This window comes from Jaculus jaculus, chromosome 10 (genome assembly GCF_020740685.1).
Source record: "Jaculus jaculus isolate mJacJac1 chromosome 10, mJacJac1.mat.Y.cur, whole genome shotgun sequence".
Lineage (NCBI taxonomy): Eukaryota > Metazoa > Chordata > Mammalia > Rodentia > Dipodidae > Jaculus > Jaculus jaculus.
In genome coordinates, this window is record NC_059111.1 from 103006528 (window position 1) to 103030225 (window position 23698).

The 23698-nt window shown below is 41.5% G+C and overlaps 1 protein-coding gene across 1 annotated transcript in view; it reads left to right on the top strand.

Moving 5' to 3' along the window:
- Window positions 1-23698, top strand: part of Mgam (maltase-glucoamylase) — a 256817-nt gene that overhangs the window by 203921 nt on the left and 29198 nt on the right. The window contains exons 114-123 of the mRNA XM_045160081.1: window positions 11394-11482; window positions 12475-12524; window positions 14919-15086; window positions 16202-16357; window positions 17992-18258; window positions 19408-19562; window positions 20778-20946; window positions 21724-21820; window positions 22334-22446; window positions 22865-22990. Of these exons, the coding sequence (XP_045016016.1) occupies window positions 11394-11482; window positions 12475-12524; window positions 14919-15086; window positions 16202-16357; window positions 17992-18258; window positions 19408-19562; window positions 20778-20946; window positions 21724-21820; window positions 22334-22446; window positions 22865-22990 (1390 nt within the window). The remainder of the gene's footprint in view (window positions 1-11393; window positions 11483-12474; window positions 12525-14918; window positions 15087-16201; window positions 16358-17991; window positions 18259-19407; window positions 19563-20777; window positions 20947-21723; window positions 21821-22333; window positions 22447-22864; window positions 22991-23698) is intronic.

Below are 23698 nucleotides of genomic sequence, written 5' to 3' on the forward strand. Positions count from 1 at the left end.
TTCTTTCTAAATAGACCTTTTATTCTGATGTCTCATTCTTTTTTGTCCTCTCCTGTCTTCTATGTCAAAATGTTAATGGCCTCAGAATTGTACAGGTCTTGTGGGGTAACCACCAACCAACGCAGGGATGTGAATGCACCAGTCAGTTATGTCTGAAGGGCAGTGCCTCAAAGTAATCCTTCCCACTCAGTGGCTCTTGAATTCTTTCTGCCTCCTCTTTTGCAATATTTCTCAATCCTTGGAGCATGTCATAGAAATTATTAATTTTTTGGAGTTATAAGGATATAGAAACTGGTATGAGAGGGTATATAAAAGTTCCTCTTGAGGGCTAGATAGATGGCTCAGCGGCTATGGCACTTGCCTGCAAAACAAAGCAACCCGGGTTTCATTCCCTAGTACCCACATAAAGTTAGATACACAAAGTGGCTTATGCATCTGGAGTTTGTTTGCAGGGGTTGGGTGCCCATTCTCTCTGTATCTGATTGCAATAAATAAATAAACAAATAAATAATTTTTTAAAAATTTCCTCTTGAATAAAGAGGTTGGTTTGGTTGACTTGCAGTCCAGGCACATACTGTTTCAAGGGTAGTCATAAATAATGGCATGTAAGGCAATTAGAGCCCCTAAATGAATGGTCCCATTAGTGAATATGCTATCCTCGACATACACAGGTGGCTTGCTTTTAGCAAAGAAAAAGGTAAGACACACAGAACTTTGTGCAGTAGCTGATGGTTGCTGGGAGAGGAGTCAGGTTCGTCAGTGGCGTGGCCACTGGCAAGTGTCTGTCACATGGTAAATAACCTTCCACCCATGATCATTCAAGCAACCCTGGTTTAGAACAATGAGTTTAAAAAGGAAAACTGCTGTCACTGCCAGCATGACAACCAGATCCAGGGAGACGGCAATAAGCACTGTGGTTTAACTTTCAACTCATCGAAGCAGAGATCCACAGGCTGTAGAGAGCCCAACAGTAAACCAGATTCCTAACGCTCCTGCCAAGGCGCAGGGAGAACAGCAGAAGAGGGGACAGGTACATGGTAAGAGCCAAAGTGCAGTAGGAATATCCTGAGGCATGGTTTACCTCTCCCCACACAGAGTGACTGGAGCCTTCATGACTCCACAGTGGATACTAATAACCCCACTTAAGAGAGCCCTCAGTGGAGCAGGCGTGGGGAAGATGGGCTATGAAAGTACAACTGTTAAACCGGGTGTGGTGGCGCACGCCTTTCATCCCAGCACTCCGGAGGCAGAGGTAGGAGGATCGCCGTGAGTTCGAGGCCACCCTGAGACTACGTAGTGAATCCCAGGTCAGCCTGAGCTAGAGTGAGACCCTATCTCTGAAAACCAAAAAAAAAAAAATAAAAAAAAAATAAAGAGTACAACCTTTAAAAATATGAAGATATGGAAGCTTGAGGGCTGGAGAGATGGTACAGCTATTACAGGTGCTTACTTGCAATGCCTGACAGTCCATGTTTGATTTCCCAGTACTCACATGAAGCCAGACGGACAAAGTGGCATATGTGTCTGTGGTTCATTTTCAGGGTCAGGAGGCCATGGCACATACCCATGTTTACTCTCTCTGCATACCTCATTCTCTCTCTCTCATAAATAAATAAATAATTTTAAAGTATGAAAGTACTATGGAGATTAATGGAGAAGAAGGTTGTTAATGGGAGGGGAGGGGGAATAACAGAGGGTGATTAGGGGGAATAAAATCAAAATGCATGATATACATGTATGAAAATGTCAAAAATAGAAAAAATAAATAGATATAACAATTACACGAGGGCAATGGAGTGGGCTCTGTGGGCAAAGTGTGCATTGTGAAAGGGTGAGGACTGGAGGTCGGGGCTTCAGTGCTCACGTAAGAGCCAGGCATTGTGGCAAGTGCCTGTCATCCCAGTACTGAGGAAGTGGAGGCAGGACACACTCTAGAGCCTTCGGGCTAGCTGGTCTAGCCAAACGGGTAAGCTCTGGATTTGTGGGTGATTGTATTTCAAAAAGTAAGGTGGAGAGCGATGAGGAAGACAGTGTTGACTTCTGGTTTCTACACACATATGCACACACATGTGTCCATACATTTGCCCACATGTGCCTACACACTTACAAACATGCATATGCACACACCACACACACACACACACACACACACACGTGCAAAAACATGAGACACTAAATTAAATGTGCATGTAATATACTTATTGTAAGATTTTCTTATTATTTATCTGAGCGAAATTTATTTGGGCATCCTGTATTTATTTGACAATTCTACATCACAGCCTTTTTTTTTTAAATTTTATTTATTTATTTATTTGAGAGAGAAAGACAGATAGAGGGAGAGAGAGAGAATGGGCGCACCAGGGCTTCCAGCCTCTGCAAACGAACTCCAGATGCGTGCGCCCCCTTGTGCATCTGGCTAACGTGGGACCTGGGGAACCAAGCCTCGAACCGGGGTCCTTAGGCTTCACAGGCAAGCGCTTAACCGCTAAGCCATCTCTCCAGCCCTACATTACACCCTTATAGCTGACTGCTTCACTCCTTGATCCAGTCTTTCCAATTCTGTCCTCTGTACACACACACACACACACACACACACACACACATTTATACACACATTCATCAGCATCACTGTCTTCACCAGTACTGCACATTGAAAGGAGACAGGCATGTACACAGCACTCCATCTTTTTCATACCTTCTTTTTTGTGTGTGAGAGAAAGTTTTACTGGGTAAAAAAAAAAGACAGAAAATAAAAAGAGAAAAAAAATGAAACCGGTGGACCAGGTCATAATCCCAGAGGTCAGGATTTCAGGATGTAGCCCTGAACTGTTTGGAGTGTCAGCTTTTATTGGAAATAACCACATGATGTTTATAGTAAAAACAGGATGGGAGTTAAACCACAAAGTTACATACTGTTAAACAAGGCCGGTGGGGGGGAGGGGCACTACAAGAAGTCACAAGGTTACATAGGTCACATAGGCAGAACTGAGGCAAATGGATTTTATTAGTGTTATAAATTGAGGAATAGCTTTCTTTCACTCCATTAAGTTTATTCTGTAGACGACAGTAAAATATAATCATTACGCTTAGGAGGAGAAAGACAGGGATTAAGCTTGAGATCTTAATTTCAGATTTGCAACAGAGATGGGAAACTAGAGTGTTCAGAATGGCTCCTGAAAATCCTCCAGTGGTTTAGGAAAAAGCTAAAAGTCATAGTCTTTCTGTGCTTATTGCTTTATATTTTATCATTTCTAGAGCTCCATGGTGAGGAGGAGGGCTGGGACTTTAATGTACTCATGGGACAGGTCTCTGTCTTTGCCTTATTTTACTTTCTTCTCTCTCTCCCTCTTTGGTTTTTCAAGGTAGGATCTCTCTAGCCCAGGCAGATCTGGAATTCATTCTGTAGCCTCAGGGTGGCCTAGATCTCACAGAGATCCTCCTACCTCTGCCTCCCGAGTTCTGAGATTAAAGGCGTGCACCACCACACCCGGCTTATTTTGCTTCTTTGTCTCAGTGCTTTATGAAGTCATGACCACTCTCTGAACCTTGGTTCTTATGTCCTTGGGACACAATGTCACATGGTATCCTGCCATTTCTAGCTACTCTTTTCTGTCCTTGTTTCTGTCAATATCTATGGTTAATACATAACTATATGTTATTTTCAAACATAAATGCTATTAAATTCTTTCATATCTTTTGTGAGATGTTTTTTCCTAAACACACACACACACACACACACACACACACACACACCCTTCCTGTAGTATCTATTCTGGAAACCTTTTTGACAGTTTTAGAAAAATACTAACTTTTCCTTTTCTGACTTAACAGTTTCCTATTGCAAAATTGCATCATAATTATAGATGGCTCTTTTTTCTTACTAGGTTATAAGAACCTTTGTGGAAAATTTAGCCTTGCTCTTAGCCTAAAGGATAGTATAGACATTGAAGACATGTCAGAGAAATAAATATCTGGCTTGTGAAAGGAAAGGAAATGATGGGACATGGTGTATCAGAAGCAGAAAATATTCATTTTGTTTTTCAACATGATTTTGCTCTCATGAGTTTACATTATGCCTGCTGGAGAGGAGAGAGAGTCATTGTCCAGAAAATGCACATTTGTACTTCAGTAAAACCAAACTTCAAGACCACTTACTTCTGATTGTATTATCTTCTCTGTTCTGATCCCTCTGCTTCCCAATTCTTTCTTCCTTTCTTCCCTCCCTCTCCCTTTTCTTTACCTTTCTTTGTAAATAGAGTAAATGAATATGACATTTTTGCCTATTTGCAGAAATGAGAAGTTGCTGTTTCCAGTTGTACCTTCCTGCTCTGATATGCTTTATCTCATAGAGGCTTCTGTCAAATGAGAATGAGAAGGAAGAAGAAAAAATAATAAGGGTCAGAGTCAGAACTGAAGGTGGGGATTTCAAATTGCCCCACTGCCAATGTCTCCATGGGATAAAGTTCTTTTAAGTCATGAGGCAATGTTGAATTGAAGAAGTTAAGGTGTGGATCAGCTTTAGTGCAAATGGCTGCTTCCTTATGCATGAATTTCCTCCAAAATCTTTAATATTTCTTATCCAATGTAACCTAGGCATCAGCAAAACTAAAACCACAGGTTTACTGAAAACTGGGCTAAGCCTTAACTGGAAGCATAGTTTAGGGATAGTGTCCCCTGATGTAGCCTAAAATGAAATTTACTCCTCTCTAGGCTGAAAAATAGCTGATCATACACTGCCCAGATTCAGGCAATGGAAAAGAGAAATGGAAGTATCTCTGAATAAGATTTTTCTCTAAGATAGGATAACCAGAGTGCGACCTCAGCTGTGCCCATGGTGGCCTCCTCTGAAGTGTAACTTGAGATAGCCACATTCTTGTTTTGATTTCACTTTGTATAGATTGAATGCACTTCTTTCTTGATCAATGACTACAGAGTCTATTAAACCTCCAGCCGGTGGTAATGAAGTGTCTGTTAGTCCACACCAAGAGGAAGTGAGGGCAGAGTTCCAACCTGAGCCAGTGCTGAGCTAAACAGAATTAGGCCATGATCAGCAAGACATGGTACCAAGGATGCTAGACAAAACTTATCTATAGAAGGAGGTGGGACCAAGAGCTATTAGGCCATGGTTATTGTTTTATTTTCCTCCAAGGGGGCTAGACTGACATCAGATCCCACAAGAGGCAGAGATCATAATTAGGAGGACTGGAGCTTAGAGAAATTTCTTTGGAGGCTGACATAGAGGGGTTTGTATATCTCATGAAAGAAAAGATCCAAACCAGAAAGAGATTTTAAATCTGAAACCATACTCAGAAGCCGGGTGGGGAATGAAGCTCTTTAAAATGCTACACTAGTTTGCATGCCTATTATTATTTTTTCTTCTGCTTGTGTATACGTGTGTATTAAATGTGGTGTGCATGTGTGTTTTTTGTGTGTGTATGTGTGTGTCCCCGCGGGTGCCCCTTGTGACTTGCATGTGCTCACCTGTGGTAGGGGGCCACTGCCTGTTATGGCAGGAGCAGACCATGGGCTATCTGGCTCCGTTGCTTTTGTTCCTGTCCTTATTTGAACTGGAGTCTCCTACTGATACAGAAGCAAGCTGCTTTTCCCAGCCCAGGCATTTCCTGGTCTCTGCTCCCCTTTGCCGGGTTGGCATTGTAGGTACACCTAGCCACTTCCAACTGTCTCCATGGGGTCTGAGACTCTAATTGTGGGGTTTCAGGACCCCTCTGGCCTTTGTGCTTGTGCAGGAAGCTTGGTTAGCCCAATTGAGCAATCTCTCCAGGTCTGCTTTTGATACCCTGGGGATTTCTGTCTGTGTTTCTTTTTGTTGCTGTTTTCCGCTTGGTTAGAAATCCTGTCGCTGCGCTGTACAGAAGGCACCTTACACTCAAACGGCTGTGTCCTTTTCAGGGCCCTGGGGAGTTTCTCCACTGAGAGGAGCTTCATCTTATCACGGTCTACTTTTGCTGGTTCCGGCAAATACGCTGCTCATTGGCTTGGGGACAACACGGCCACCTGGGATGACCTGCGATGGTCCATCCCCAGTATCCTCGAGTTCAACTTGTTCGGCATCCCCATGGTGAGGGTCACTCCCAACCAAGGAGCCTTCACTCTCTTCTTTTCTCATAGTCTTTCCACTTATGGTTTCTAACAAAGTCTGAGAAACTTAAGGAATATGTCTCATGTGGTAAGTATTGGCAAAATCACTTTCTATGTGTGGTACAAGAAGCACTTTTGAGGCAGGACAGTAGAGGTTGAGCGTTGGATTTTTTCCCACAAGCTCCCCGTGGGTAGGAAAGTGTTGCTGTGAGTAACCGTGTGAGTGTCAGAGACAAGATCCTGTCAGGAGAGCATCAGAAGGTCATCTGAACACAGAAGCATGAAATTGGGAATTGAGCATTAGGAAGAGCCCTTGATGTGGGAGCTTGTCCATACCATGTCAGTCTTCTGAGTCTATCTCCCATGACTAATACTCTCCTGTTTCTCTTAGTTGGCCCACGGCCTCACCTGGCGACTCTAGGATCTTTTTTTTTTAAATATTTTTATTTATTTATTTATTTGAGAATGACAGACACAGAGAGAAAGACAGATAGAGGGAGAGAGAGAGAATGGGCACGCCAGGGCTTCCAGCCTCTGCAAACGAACTCCAGACGCGTGCGCCCCCTTGTGCATCTGGCTAACGTGGGACCTGGGGAACCGAGCCTCGAACCGGGGTCCTTAGGCTTCACAGGCAAGCGCTTAACCGCTAAGCCATCTCTCCAGCCCTCTAGGATCTTTTAAGCGTGGGATGATGTCAACTTGAGGTTCTCTTTCCCTGAACCGTAAATGCACACGGTAAACACTTTTGCTCTTCCAGTGACTGTGGTGCTTCCTGCGTTAACATTCCAGGTGGGTGCCAACATCTGTGGCTACGCAATGAATGTCACAGAGGAGCTCTGCCGAAGGTGGATGCAGCTTGGAGCATTTTATCCACTATCCAGGAATCACAATGGTCCTGGGTACAAGGTAAGTCCTCCATGATTAAAGAAGGAAAATTCTTGCTTAGAATAATCTGCTTGGTTTCAAGTAGGGGTTGTAGAAATTCCTGCAGGTTGGCCTTAACAATAGAAGGATAGGTAAATCTTGAGTGTTTAAAAAGCACTTTTCCAGGTGAAGGAGTGGTAAGGGGTGTTTATATATTGAATTGTTGAAAACTCACCGTCCAGCCTGTATGCTGCTGTCTAGGTGCAGTGGCACATTCCTGTGGTACCATTACTCAGGAGGCCGCAACAGGAGGATGGCTCCAAGTTCAAGGCCAGTCTGGTCTACATAATAAGACCCTGTCTCAAAACAAACAAACTAATTAACTATCAAGCAGTTAGCATAGGTGAGGCCCTGGGCTTAATCCCTAGTATTACAAAAACAAAAGCAAAAACAAAAACAGCAAAAAACTTGTATGTCCCTTCAATCACTTCTGTTATCTCCTTATAGAAGATGGACCGTTGGGGTTCATTGATATTTTATTTCATTTACTACAACAAAGACAGCATACTCACAGACACAGGAGAGCAAGCAAGTAAACTTTAGTGAGTAGCATGCCAGTGTTCTAGTATTTTTAACTTTTTTAAATCTTATTATGACATTATACCTTTTATGAGTAGTTTGGGAGACCACCCCATAATACTTCCTATAACTCATTCCATCTGTGTCCATTCTATCAAAAATTGAAAAATTTTAACTTGCTACTAGAGTGTTGCTTATTTGTTGGCTTACAGTGAAATTTAGGTTTTTAGAGAAGGGGGGCATTCATGAAGGAGGATCAGTAAATTAGATGGAGATTTGCAGAAATTTACACGAAATACATCTATTTCATGTTATTGCTATACAAATGTTGGAAAACACATTGCTACTTTAATGCTTTTTTTGTAAATTAAAAAAAAAATATATGTCTCTTGCCTGGAAGAGGTCACAGCCAATCTTTCAAAGCATTCATCCTAGGTGTCTCCTGGGAGAGAGAGGAACTGTTTTTGAAGCTCTAAGCAGGTGGTTGGAGAGGTCAGGGTGGGAAAGTTTTGTTTATGAAGAAATGAGGCTGGGCGTGGTGGCGCACGCCTTTAATCCCAGCACTTGGGAGGCAGAGGTAGGAGGATCACCAAGAGGTCGAGGCCACCCTGAGACTACATAGTAAATTCCAGGTCAGCTTGAACTAGAGTGAGACTCTACCTTAAAAAAAAAAAAAAAAAAGAGATTATCTGACAAGACTACTGTACTTAAAAATACTCAGGTCACCCAGGTGGTCTGGCTAGAGCACTTGGTATCTTCCAAACTAGCTTTGTTCAACTTATACATATATATAAAATAACCATGAAATTTCTGACTTCTAACTTAGAGAACATATTTGTACTTATCTGAAAAAAAAAAAAAAAAACCTTTTTATCATAGTGGGACTACTTTCAAGTGATGATAACAATAAATATTCCAAGATCGATTTCTTTTCTTTCCAGGACCAGGACCCTGCTTCCTTTGGTTCAGACTCTTTGCTGCTGAATTCTTCCCGACATTATCTGAACATCCGCTACACCTTGCTGCCCTATCTCTACACCCTCTTCTACCGTGCTCACACGCTGGGTGAGACAGTAGCAAGGCCCCTGGTGCACGAGTGAGTACCTGGACCCTCAGGCTCCCCTTCTGACCCCAAGCTCCCTTTCCCTGGTGAGTGTGACAAGGATCACGAGCACGCGCGGTGTGTTGTTCCACATTGGAAGTTGCACTTTCCTCAGGCTCTTCTGCTTCCTGCCAGGTTCTACCAGGACCCAGCCACGTGGGAGGTGCATGAGCAGTTCTTATGGGGACCTGGACTCCTGATCACACCCGTTTTATATGAAGTATGTTTGCAACCTGAACAGTAGGATGCCACGTTGCGGCTGTCCTCATGGCTTTATAGCCGAATAAGCTAGATCTTGAGCTGTATGAATGTATTTAAATCTAAACATGAACACGGATGAAAGAGATCAAGAAACCTGGGAAGTTAGAAGTATAAGAAATTTTGGTTCAAGCAATCCATCAAGTAAAACTACCTTTTGTGTGTGTGTTATAAAGTTACCTTTGAAAACTGTCTTTAGGCATATGGCCATGACACTGACATCGTCTTGAATGCCTTGGTGTGTGTGTGCATGTCTGTGTATGTGTCTGTGCATGTGCGCTGAACATCTGTGTTTCCTTTTGTACAGAGGGGTTGGGTTAGAAAGAAAAAAAAGGGGGGCATGTGTCCAAAGGTGTAGGGAGGGAGAGTGAGTCCAGGCATGAAAGACTACGTGCTTCTTACCTAAATGTGAGAGAGTTGGGAAGAGGTAGGTGATGAGGTGTGTGGGAAGAATCATACTGATCATCTTTGCTTTTCCTGATCAACTTGTAAGCACAAAAGATTGCCTGCATACTTAGGTCAAAGGCCATTTAGATGGGAAGGACAGTAGCTATATCTGATGATAGCTGCTGCTAACTGATGAGGGGCTTTGCTACCCCGTGAACCTAGGTGCCTTAGTGTACTCCCAACTGCTGGATTGCATGCCTGAGACAATGGACATTTCTCTCTCTCTCTCTCTCTCTCTCTCTCTCTGTGTGTGTGTGTGTGTGTGTGTGCGTGTGTGTGTGTGTGTGTGTGTGTGTGTGTGTGTGTTTCCCTAGAAAAGACAGGAGCAGAGCAAGCTCAATTTCTAGGTACAGCTTGGCTCAGCCTGTGGCGTTTCTATGTTTTCATTAGTGGTATTGGATGAGCTGAGCTGGCCCTTAGGATTTCTCAAATGGCCACATGCAGTGGTGTATGGAGGTACTCCATAAACTGAAAGTGGGTGTTAGTGCTAGGTTTCCTAATTGCTTTTCTTTCCCTAGAGTGTGAACCAAGTGAAAACGTATATCCCAGATGCTATCTGGTATGACTACGAGACGGTAAGTAAAGTGACCCTGGTTGTATCGGCACCTACCAAAGAACTTACCTCTAAATATATCACAGGTTACAGCATGTATTTTAGGCAGATATTAGCATTCATGCAACAGCACAAGACCTTTCAAACTTGAATAGCTGGAGTAGGTTTCTGGAATTTTACTGTCTTGATTTGGTCTCTGTGGTGACATTAGGATTCATCATCACTGACTCTGATGATGTCATGACTGTCTCTGATAATGTAGAGAATCCAAGCATTGCATGTTAGTCAATTTTCTATTACTATAAAAAATTCCTGAGACAGGCATCTTATAAAGAGAAAAGTTTTTTTTTTTTTTTTTTTTAATTTTGTTTCGATTTCAGAAATTCTAGTCTTTGAACATGGCCTTGGGACTGTGGGAGCCTCTTTAGTGGAACTGTGGTAGAACAAAGCCACTCATCTTCTGGCAGGGAGGTGACAGAGACATTGGGGTGGGGGGTGTCTCCATTTTTCCTCAGTTTAGAATGAGCCTGCTGGACTAGATGGTCTCTAGGACTGTCTTTGCCAGAGTCCATTCTCTAGTCTGTTTTCTTTTTGTTGATTAGGAAGTGGCCATCCTATGGAAGAAACAATTTGTGGATATGTTACTCCCCGGTGACAAGATAGGACTTCACCTTCGAGGGGGCTATATATTTCCTACCCAGAAACCAAGCACAACCACAGAGGACAGGTATGCTCTTGCCTCTTGACAGGGGTTTTATTGGGCAACTTGGGAAGGGAAGCCAATAGGGGCCAAGAGTAGGTGGGCCAAAGGAACATATCTACAGTCAGCAATTTTCTGTTCCTTTCAAAGTTGATCTAAAATTAGCCTCAGGGTTCTTATTTTATAGGGGGCAAATGTAACCTCAGTTTCCTTGCATTTCCTTAATGCTCCACATTTGTATTAAAGCAGTTTATAGGAATAATCAAAATATTCTCCAGTGTGGACAGAAATTATCCCATGAGAGAAATTAATAGGTCGTGGAAGTCACCACACCTTGAAAAGTCTGATCTCAGAAACTGGAGAGTTTGAGTTTAAGCTCTGGTTCTCCAATGTCATAAATATGTTAACCTTGACCAATCTCTCTGTGTTTACACTTATTATTGGTGAAGTAAAGAGGATGACAGCTTTAATGTTTAGTGTGATTGTGAGGGTAAGACAATTAATACAAATGATATTATCTGCAGGTCCTTAAAAGAATGCTTATTACAGAATAAGTGTCTAAGAAGAATTTTTAGAACGACCACAAACAGTATTTTAGGAACTGATTTCTCTATCATTCTTCCTGCACCTCAATCAATAAAACATTCTGATACTCACCTAGTCCAAGATCCTGTTTCTATCTACTCAGTTGCTGGGATAGACTCTGGAGAATATGTCCCTGGGCATCAAGAGGTTGGTTTTATATGATTCTGTCTTTACTTTATTCTTTGACATGGAATCGTTCTTCTCAGCCGGAAGAATTCCCTGGGACTCATTGTTGCCTTGGACTATAGGCGAGAAGCGAAAGGAGAGCTGTACTGGGATGACGGTGTGTCTAAAGGTAGACTTCCTCATGCAGCTATAGTATTGGTCCTCAAAAAAAAAAAAAAATCATCCTCAAAGATGTCACAACAAGGCATAAGTCTTGCTATCATTGTTATTTATTTTTGAAGCTTACAATTGGTAAGTGACAACTCATTTACGACATTCTGTTAGGAGTATAGTCCATCAGTCAAAGGTACTTGCTTGCAAAACCTGCCAGCCCAGGTTCAGTTCCCCAGTACTCACATAAAGCCAGATACGCAAAGTGGCACATGCATCTGGAGTTTGATTCCAGTGACATGAAGCCCTGTTTGGCCCAATCCCCTCCTCCACATACTTACTTTTTCTCTCCCTCCTTCTCTTCCTTTCTCTCTCAAGTAAATAAACGTATCTAACTTTAAAAGTTCTGTTAGCTAAGTAGAATTTACGGAAACAGACTTCAAATGTGCAATTTATAGATTACTGATACTACTAATAGTATTGCAGCAACCAAGACTGCCATTTACTTTATTAGATATCATCATGGATAACAAGCAATCCAGCTTGCTAGTAGTTTTGTAGAGCACTTCTTCAGTTATTCTCAAGGCAGAAGTATCTAGCTAGTGTGTATACTGTTTTTCACCGCAAGATTTTCTTAAAACTGAATATCTCACTGTAGCTTTTAGAGGAATAGAATTAGAGTTTATTAATGTTACTTCCACTTATTGCTACACTATATTCAAATAATGTAGGGGTAAGGGGTTAGCATTGACCTTGATGCAGACATGGGCTAGCAGGTAATATGGTGTGCATGTAGATCCCTCTAATAGAAGTCAAAATGTCTTAAGTGACAGCAAAATAGAGGCACAAAAGCCACGAGGCCTCAGAAGTAGTAGAAGTAATTTTGTAGAGACTGAAAACAATAAGCAGGCAGATAATCAGAATGAGAGGCAAAAGAATCCCAAGGAGGAGAGGGACGCTCTCCTGTCGGCTTCTCCCGGTAATGGGAACACATCTATCTTTTTCTTGCAGATGCTGTAACGGAAAAGAAGTATATTCTGTATGAATTCTCTGTTACTTCTGTAAGTAGTGCTTTCAAGGAATATACACACTGTGTTTCTTGTTATGATTGGTTTTTGAGTTCTTGGTGTTCTATGGATGTTTTGTGCTGTGAAATAGGGAAAGCATTTGCCTGTGATGAGCCCAGAAGTAATTAGAAGTTAGTATGAATGCTAGTTGCATCAGATATATAAAACAAATCCAAACAAAACAACAAAAAAATTAGTATCGATCTGTGAAGAAATTATGGGTTTCTTTGAAAAAAAAAAAAGTCTTTCAATTTTATATCATAAGACCTGACATTGATGTCTTTACTAAAAGGTCCAAATGTGTAAGGGGCTATGAGAGTGGGTGGTCAGTGGTGACATACTTTTTAAGGTTCTCATTTCCTTTCCTGTCCTAAAACATGTGTTTGGGCACAGATATCAAGTAAGGCTTTGAAAGATGGGAGGATCCGGAGCATCACTTCCCCATCTTTATTTTTCAAGGGAAAAAGCCATAAGGCTAGCAGAAAATTGGAAATTTCTTACTTGGTTTTCCTAGAAGTCTGAGCATTATGTGCAGAGATTTCTCCTGTGAGGATCTCTATCCATTTTTTCTCTATCTTTCTTATAGATTCATGCTGTTTTTAAATTTGTAAGTTCAAGATAATTAAGGATACCTTTACACTTGTAATGGATAACGTAGACCCTATGGATGTTTTATTTAGCTTCCTTTAATTATACTATTTACATCATAGAACTGTCATACAATTACACAGCCATGATATTGGCATAGGCCTTATCAAGATATGAAACACCTCTGTCATAAAATTCCTTTTATTGACCTTTTATAGCAATACTCACTTGGTCTATGCTCCTTTCTTAGTCCTTGCCAGCCGATATTCTATTCTCCATTTGTAGTTCTCCAAGAATGCTATGTAACTTGAGTCACACAAGATATATATATATAACCGTGGGAGTTGGCTTTTTCACTCAGCATAGTTTCCTTACAATTTTTCTAAGTATTATTTTTGTTCCCTTTTTTACTAGTGAGTAGCATGCCAATATATAGAACTACCACCTTTCAGTTGTTGATGAAGACAATTTGGAATCCTTCCAGTCATGAGCTATTCTAAATAAAATAAAAGCACTATGACAATTCAGGTGTTTCTCTGAGTCAAATGTATGGGTCTTAAATTAGTGCACGTTCAATTTTTTTTTTTTTTTCGAGGTAGGGTCTCACTCTAGCCCAGGCTGACCTGGAATTCACTATGGAGTCTCAGGGTGGCCTTGAACTCACAGCGATCCTCCTACCTCTGCCTCCCGAGTACTGGGATTAAAGGCGTGCGCCACCACGCTCGGCTGTTACATGTTCAATTTTATAAGAAACTTCTGAGCTGTTTTCCAGAATGGCTACCCTGTTCTGCATATTGCCTCACTGTGTCATTGCTGGCATTTGGTGCTGTCAATGTTTTTCATTTTAGCCATTCTGATGGAGTGCAATGAGATCTCACTGAAACTTTACTTTGTTTCTCTCCAGAGTCTAATCACATTGATTTTTTTTTCATGTTTTATTTTCCTTTCATATAATTTCATTGGTGAGCTATCTATCTAATTTTTTTGTCTATCTTCACACTGGATTCTTTGGCTTTTGTTAACAGTTAAATCTTAAGAGTTGTACATTTATGATATCTGTACTTTGTTGAATATATGGTTTGTCAACATTTTTTATCACACTTAGGCTTCTCTTTTCATCTTTTTTCCCCCTAAGGTCTTTCACAAAAGCATAATTTCAAATTTTTCTCCTCTGGATCATGTTTTTTTTTTTCTTCAAGGTAGGGTCTCACTCTAGCTCAAGCTGACCTGGAATTCACTCTATAGTCTCAGGGTGTCCTGGATCTCATGGCGAGCCTCCTACCTCTGCCTCTCGAGTGCTGGGCTTAAAGGCATGCACCACCATGCCAACTTAGATCATGTTTTTTGATGTCATATCTACAAACTCTTTGTCTGGATCTTAGATGCTCAGTACACTTTCCTTTTCTGCTTTTCGACAAATTTATCACTTCCATTTAAGACTGTTGTCTATTTTGAGCTACTTTATTCGTGTCAGGCTGGGGTGCAAGTTGAACTCCTTGCCTGTGCAGGCCAAGATGCTGCATGCCTGTCCTGCAGTGGTTGCCTACTTCTCCACTGTGCTGCTTTTACAGCCTTGTTACATACCAACTGGGCTCACTTGTGTAGAACTGTGTTCTTTATGTCTACAAAAATGTCCCTTTGGCCTTCAGCATATGTGCTAGGGAAAGTCATCTAGAAACACTTACAAAAAATAAACATAGAGAAAAAGGAAAAAAAAGATCTTGGATTTCAGAAGGTGAGAAATGTCATGGACCTAGTTTCTAAAATGGCTCTCTCCTCCCCACCCCTCCTCCTGCCCAGAATTGTTTGCAGGCAAAGCTTATAAATAACAACTATGTGGACCCTTACAACCTAAAATTTACAGATATCAAAATCTTGGGCATGGACAAGAAACCCATGAATGTCAAAGTGTTGGTCAACAATATTGCCACTAATATTTCTGATGACGTCTACAATGCTTCAACAAAGGTAAGAGATTGTTTCATCTAGGGCCCTTGCACTGGCCTGAGATTCTAACTGATCCTCCCTTGCTCTTGTGTGTGTAAGTGGTTATATAGACAACTGCATGTTGGGATAGCCACTCCTTCACAGGGAGGATGAAGGAGGAAGATGGAAATGCAGATATAGAGGCTTTCACTTGTTTGCATTAGGAATTTAAAGTAGGTAGCAGGAGTATCTCAATTACTCCTTTTTACACCAAGTTAAAACTAGACAGGTTGGTCCCAGATGTGACTGAAAAACGTTGCTCAGTAGACCCACCTGGTTCTTCAGAGCACTTACACATCTGTCCTCTCATTGAAGTTAGGCTGTCTCTGAGACATAGTTGATATTTTTCTTTGAAGCCATCCTTTCAGCTGTTTTTAACCTATTATCTATTATCTAAAATGTGAGTGGGAGAAGACACTACCTGTAATCTGGCTTTTCTTTCACTGAATGATTCCTTCCATAATAAACTCAGAAGATTCTACTTACTATTGCCTCATTATTTCAAGGGCTCAGAAGTTCATCGTTTCTTAGATTAGTTAACTTCTACTTGAAAATACATCTGTCACAGGATAGAAGTTTGGTTTATAGAATTAAGCAGATTAGCTATTAGCTATGAGATCTTGGACAGGGTATTAAACCCGTAACTCAGTTTTATGTTCTGAATCATGAAGAAAGCCATCATATTCATTGCATAGGGTCAACTTTGTAGGATAGACAGATGTAATGTTTATAATCTGGTTATCACAGTGCTTGGTCTTCATGAGTGCTCAATAAAGCTTAGCTATTGCTGTTACCTCTATCACTATTCACATGAAGACACCTCGTACTTAATGGATAATAAGGCTAAAAGTGACACCTGTGGCTGTGACCTGAACTCCTTATTAAGGTTAAAGGGCTTCATATCCCACACCTCCACAGTGGCGCCAAGAGTTGAGAAAAGTCAAGAATAAGGCAGGTTCTAAGTATTCCAAGGTTCCAAGTATTGTAGGAAGAGCTGGATCCTCCAGTCCTGACTTCCAGAATACTGGGCCAGAGCTCTGTCTGCATCATTCTCTGTCCCCTTCTTTGTCACCGTGGTCTTCTCTCTCTACCTCCAGGTGGTAACATTAACGAACCTCAAGAATCTGAAACTAGGACAAGAATTCTCCATTGAGTGGACTCTTCCAGTCAGTGACCTGGAGAAATTTAACTGCTACCCTGAGGGTCCTGATGCCTCTGAGGAGATTTGTAGGCAGCGAGGGTGCCTTTGGGAGGTAATGACTACATTGATCAGGAAGTTGTGAAAATTTCCTCACAAGTAATTAGGAACGTAGAAAACACTTAACAAAGGTTGATGGCTTGAAGGCTATTGTGACAGTGTGCCAGCATGTGTTTTGACAACTCCAAATGATATGTGATCAATATTTCCCTTAGATACCCTACAACTAAAAAAAAAAAAATCTCATTTACACACTAACTGCCTCTAATACCACATCATTCAAAACCTCATTTTTGCAATCTTAGAGAACATGAAGGGAAAAAACATGAGGGGAGGGAGGAGTGAGAGAATAATGCAAGGGATAACATGAGTGAAATATATTCCTTGCATTTATAAAATACCACAAGGAAATCCATTATTTTGTATAATCAATATGTGATAAGCTAAATATACCATGATAGTATACATTACACATTGAATATTTAAAGCAAAACTTTCTATTTAACGGACGTGCCAAACAGAAAGTATAAGGTAAGTCTGGTCCACTCCATTTAAACAATAGAGGGAATGAAAGCCAGGAAATATTAGTAATTGCACTGGAGTACTGTAATAGGGTGTTTGGGGTCTAGAAAAGTCCTTGAACCCTAAACCCTAGGTCTGGGTCTATTTTTAATAAAAGAATTGATTTTAAAAAGACTGATAAGGATAATTATTAAATTATTGTATTTATTGAGAGAAGTACAGAGCCAGGGAAAGGCACCCGTGTGTGGTTACAGATCCCATATGGAGGGCTTGGGAAAACCATGGAAAGAAAGGTTCAAAGAGCTCCTGCCCTGTGGGGAGCTGGAGGGGATAAAGAAGCTATGTTGAGGAGTAGGAGCTAAGGGCTTTCCCCTTAGCTCAGCCAGGCTGGGCCTGGTTCTAGCTGGGCCCAGTAGAGGGAGAACCCACCAACAGATGAAAGTTCCCAAATGGTTAGGCAGCTCAGAGGGTGTGCCCTCCCCCTGTGAAGTTATTTATAACCTTAGGGTGGTGGGCTTTGTCTTCCAGCTCAGGTGAACCAGAGGGACAACTGACTGGTTAGGGTCAGGGGCTGTTTCAGGAAGAGGCTAGCTAAAATCTGGGGTCTATGCTTGACCAACTACAGTGTAAGGACCTCCTTCCCAGGAGGGACCCAGGTTACTCGTGGAAAAACGGATCTAGGTAGGAGATAACAATTGTACCACATGCAGACCGGATATCCTGCCTGCCTTTTTACTTTTAGGGGCCCAGTCCCCTCTCAGTACAATGGACTGAGCAGGACTCTACCTGAGAGTCAGTGTCAGATCAGACTTCATGCTTGGTCGCTCACTATTCACTCCTCACTCTTTACAGAAGACTCTCTGTGTGTGTGTGTGTGTGTGTGTGTGTGTGTGTGTGTTTTCTCCTGTGTCCAAATTCCTCTCCTAATAAGTTCACAGTTATTTTGGATTCAAGCTCATACTCATGACCTCATCATACCTGTATCACCTGTGACTTTCCTGCAAATTACATTCCCAGTTCCAGGGCTCAAGGCTTCTCTTTTGGGAAAGGAGCCGTTGAACCCTTAGCAAAGCTCTGAGACTTCGTTCGTGTTAAGTAGCTTCTTCAGTAGTCAGAGTCTCAATGTATGGCGTATAAGATGATCAACAATACCTCCTGTTGTTTCAGAACACAGATAAGACTGGAGTGCCTACCTGCTTCTATGACTCCCTGCCAAACTATGCCGCCAGTAACATTCAGTACCATCCCACGGGCATCACGGTGGACCTTACCCTCCTAACAGTGCCAGCATCTGCACGGGCAGCAGCTCCACCACCGCCACCCCTGGCAGCAGCAGCGGCAGCACCCACTGTCGTCTCCGATCCTTTCTCTGGAAAGATCAGCTCTCTCAAACTTCGTGTGACCTACCATACAGAAAGCATGCTACAGTTTAAGGTAATGTCCGTGTTGTAGTTACTGGCTCTTATCTTTGTTGAGAACTAGCCTGTTCTCAACTCACAGCTCTGTATAGATGCTGCCACCGAAAAGCACTTAAAACTCTTCATTTTGTTTTTTTAAAAAATTGTTGTTGTTGTTTGTTTTTATTTATTTATTTGAGAACAACAGACAGAGAGAAAGAGGCAGAGAGAGAGATAATGGACACACCAGGGCCTCCAGCCACTGCAAACGAACTCCAGATGCATGCGCCCCCTTGTGCATCTGGCTTACATGGGTCCTGGGGAATCAAGCCTTGAACCGGGGTCCTTAGGCTTCACAGGCAAGCGCTTAACCACTAAGACATCCCTCTAGCCCTCATTTTCTTTTTAAATGAAAAGCTGATGCTTGATGGAGTAAAGTAAATAAATAGATACAAGAATCAGAAATTGACCACCAAGTGTACATTAATGATAAGTACTCTAGGTCATAAATGTCCTCAAAGAATCTTCATAATTCTGAGAAATATGAGTATACTTTGTGGTAAATGCATATGAGAGCCATTAATTCACTTCCAATATTTTGTTTTTGTATTTGTTTTTCGAAGTGGGGTCTCACTGTGGCCCAGGCTGACCTGGAATTCACTAGGTAGTCTCAGGGTGGCCTCAAACTCACGCGATCCTCCTACCTCTGCCTCCCGAGTGCTGGGATTAAAAGCATGCACCACCACACCCAGCCCTCACTTCCAACATTTCTAATAACTTCTGTCGTAGGGACTCTCAAACTTCAGCAAGCATCAGAATTGTCTGCAGGTCTTGCTTAAACCCTGGCTACTGGTTCTCACCCACAGGGCTTCCAGTTATGAAGGGCTGGGTGGGGTCAGACTAAGAATCTGTCACCATAAATACATGTTCTATCCATGAGATCCTATACCCTTAGATCACAAATTCTCTAGCCAGCAGGCCTCCTTGGCTCTGAGTGAGTTTTACTGAGGTACTTTTGGACGTTATTGTCTGGGTCGTACATGAAGCAGGCCTCACTCTTTTCTTGTTTGGAGCTACTTGATGCCCCTTGTGTGGGTTCAAACTGTTCAAAAGACAGGAGGACTGGGTTAAATGGGCTAACAGAGATCGGGATGTAAGTCTAACACTCCTTCTCCCTTCTTGACAGATCTATGATCCCACAAATAAAAGGTATGAGGTCCCAGTACACCTGAACACCCCTCCTTCACCAGTTGACGCCCCTGAAATCTGCCTTTATGATGTCAGGATTCACAATCATCCTTTTGGAATCCAAATCCTGCGGAGGAATTCCAGCACGGTGATGTAAGCACGATTTATCTGGTTCTAATTAGAGTGACTGTAGCTCTAATTACAATGACTCTAATTAGTGCTAGTACAATTCTAAGCTCTGAGTCACCACATAATTACATGCGTGTTTTTAAAAAGTGTTTGTCAGTTTTTTCTTCACTATAGGATTAATGTTTTATTCATTATAAAATTCGGAGAATTAATAGTGAAGGATTTCTGAGAAAGAAAACTCTGTTCTATTTATTATTGTTAGTAAAATACAAACTAGTAAGCAAAACAGAAAACATAAGATATGAGTGTGTTCTAATTAAGGTTCTTTAATAAGTAATAACTAAACATCTGGGAGAGTTAGAGGTTATTTTCTTATCTACCAAAATATGTTATTTATTTATGAGAGAGAGAGAGAGCAAATGGATGCACCAGGGTCTCTAGCTACTGCAAATTCCAGACACACGTGTCATCTTGTGCATGGCTTAAGTGGGTACTGAGGAATTGAACCTAAACCCTTATGCTTCATGGGCAAGTACCTTAAACACTTATGCACCTCTCCAGCCCAAGTTAGAGGTTCTTAAGGAGAGAGAACTGGCTTTTATAGCCTTTGATCTCATTCTTAACATAGACAAAGCTTCCCCATGATGTTAAGCACAAAAGGAATTTTCAATTGTTGCCTTTCATCTCCTTCCCTGCTATTGAAGGTCTGCATTTTGTCCAGAGGTTTCTTACCCCACTAGAGGTTGCTATCTGCGTGTGCACACGTGTTTCTTCCTACATATAGCTCCACTGATTTGACAGCGTATTCAGTTTTCTCTCTGTTGCCCTCCAGTAAAATTATGGGCAATCTAATGAAGTTGTTCTAAGAGCTACACACTTTGATACTAGAAAGTGTATGCAGGCTTCCTTTGTTCTAATGTTCATTCAAGATGCATGCCAGACATGAAGAACTAGGAATAAAGACATGAATGAGACATGGCTCTTCCTTTCCATGAGCCCACCATCCAGTAAAGGGGGTTCCAGTCTTGCAAACCACACAGCAACAGTGAAAACACTGAGCCTTGGAGCTGAGTTGTGGCAGTTGTTATGATTTGTGTCATTTCACAACGTTTGACCCTGTATCCAGTTGTCTAATAACTCAGGAAATTTCTGAGTCAGTGAGGTACCCAAGTGCGTTCTGTGTTTGCGTGGCCAGGATCTGCACTCAGCTCAGTATGGAGATCTGCCTTTGTGTTGCAGATGGGACTCCCAGCTCCCTGGCTTCACCTTCAATGACATGTTCCTTTCCATTTCAACTCGCCTCCCCTCTCAGTACATCTATGGCTTTGGGGAAACTGAGCACACAGATTTCAGAAGAAACATGACTTGGAACACATGGGGAATGTTTGCTCGTGATGAGCCACCAGCAGTAAGGACATGAATAAAAGTAGCAATGTTATTTTTGTATAAACTTATTTTCATTTTCAAGCTGAAAAATGATGCCCTATTCATCACTTTCACTTTATGTTGATAAATTGTGCTCTTAGATTTAAGAGGAACATGTTATATCATACTCTTTTGCCTATAAAATATATATTTCCTCCATTCCTGTGTACCATAAACTTTATTTATTTCACAAATTATTAAGATGGTCTATGTATCCATCACATTAAGTGCTTAGCTGCAGATGTAAAATATTTTTATTTATTTATTTGAGAGATACAGAAAGAGAAAAGGAGAGAGAGAGAGAGAGAGAGAGAGAGAGAGAGAGAGAGAGAGAGAGAGAATGGATATACCAGAGCCTCCAGCCACTGAAAACAAATTCCAGATACATGTCACCTTGTGCTTCTGGATGATGTGGGTCCTGGGGAATCAAACCTGGATAGTTAGGTTTTGCAAGCAAGTGCCTTAACCACTAAGCAATCTCTCCAAAGGCTAGTAGATGGAAAGAGACAGGTATGGAAATAGTGGTAGCATAATATCATCAATGCTATCATATTATGCAAATGGTAATTATGTAGAAACAGAGTGCAGGTCACAGGTCTTTGTCTGGGATAGAAGGAAAGTCAAGGATGTCTCTATAGAGGATCTGACACTGAGATGACTCTTTAATATGTAATATAAGTTTAGTGTTTGGGATGTGATGTAGATATCATTTATTGGATTTTTAAATTTATTATTAACCCATGCCTATTTTTATTATCAGTATAAGAAGAACGCCTATGGTGTCCACCCCTACTATATGGCATTAGATGGAGATGGTAATGCCCACGGGGTACTTCTGTTGAACAGCAATGCCATGGGTAAGACAGAGTTTTGTGCCCATGTACCACTATAGACAACTGTGAATACCCTATTGGAGTCTGGAAATTACTAGAAATAAAGAAATTCAGTGGCCAAGAATTGGGTAAACTGACTTTTGATAGAGGGATGGCTTAGCAGTTAAGGCATTTGCCTGCAAAGCCAGAAAATCCAGGTTAAATTTCCCAGGACCCATGTTAGCCAGATGCACAAGGGGGCTCACGCATCTAGAGTTCATTTGCATTGTGGCTGGAGGCCCTGGTGCACCCATTCCCCCTCTCTCTCTCCTTCTTTCTCTGTCAAATAAAAAAAAAATAAACTGAAATAGATGGCTTATTTTATTTCAGCCACCTGCAAATCCATCTCAGCTTCTATCAGTCAGGAGAAGACTTGCTGGAGTAGATTTATGTTAAGGCATGGAAGTGAAGATGGGTGTTTTAGGGCACACTTCCATCTGGTTGATTGACAGCTCCATGGGTGCTTCTTACAAATTCTGATTTGTTTAATTCTTACAGATGTGACACTTCAGCCCACCCCTGCCCTGACATACCGCACCACAGGAGGGATTTTGGACTTTTATATGGTTTTGGGACCAACCCCTGAACTTGTAACACAGCAATACACTGAGGTTGGAAGCCACCCTGTCCACTTAGTGTTATGGGTTGTATTAATGTTCCACCCATCTCTTCGTTGCTTTCTAAACAGCCTAGTGAGTAATAACAACCAGGCATCCTAGGGTGATGTCTATAAATATGAAGAAACTTCATATGTGGTGTCTGTCATTCACCTTTATAGTCGCGTCGTGCATTTACTTGACGTTCTTTTTCCTGAGCCCCTCAGGACTCAGTAGAGATGCTCAAGTTGCTTCGCCTATAAGCCAGCTATCTTCTCTTTCTTAAGAAGAATAATTGGAGCCATTAATTTTGTTTAATTTTCTAAAATGGCATATACATTTCTAAAAACCTGAAGGACATGCTATTGTGATTTAGTAAATACATACAATGTAAAATGAACAAATCATGGTAATTAGCATTTTTCTTCTACAGTTGATAGGTCGGCCAGCAATGATTCCATACTGGGCCTTGGGATTCCAGCTGAGTCGCCATGGATATCAGGGTGATGATGAAATCTCCAGTTTGTATGAAGACATGATGGCGGCCCAGATTCCCTATGTATGAAACCCTTGTTCTGCCTCTGTATTTTAGCTTAATTATATGTTGAAAAAAAGTTCCTCAGAAATTACTGCTGTGGCTACTTGAGTATTAAGAAAGTAGCTACAGAGAGAGTTTGTTGTAGAATGCATTGCTTGTAAAACTTATGGCACAGTACTCATTTCTGTGCTGAAGTTTAAAACTGATGGTTGCCTGAATATCCTTCCACAGGCAGTAGGGTGGTCACTGTCTCTTGCTGGGAAAGTCCAGCAGTAGCCATGACTTGCTTTAAGCTGAGACTCTGGGGAACTAAGGATGGTGATCTTGGAAAGATACGTACAAACTGGAAATATGAAAATAAGCAGTTAAATTCAAGACTTCTCTTTCTCTAAAATACATATGCATACCTAGGGTGATAATCTGCTTCCACTGGAAATTTCTGAGAAATGCATCAGTTGCTGTCAACCAGCACAACTACACATACGGAATGCTCTTTCTCTCCGTGTAATTATCAGTTTTCTATCCATCATTCTCTTCCTTGGCCTTTAGTTGATCGATGATATGAGGGTACAATTAAGGATTATAAATGTGAATGAAGCGCTATGATGTTCTCATCAAAGGTCATTTGAGGTCTAGAGAGATGGCTTAGTGCTTATAGCATTTACCCGTGAAGCCAAAGAACTCAGATTTGATTCCCCAGGGCCCATGCAAGCCAGATGCACAAGTTGG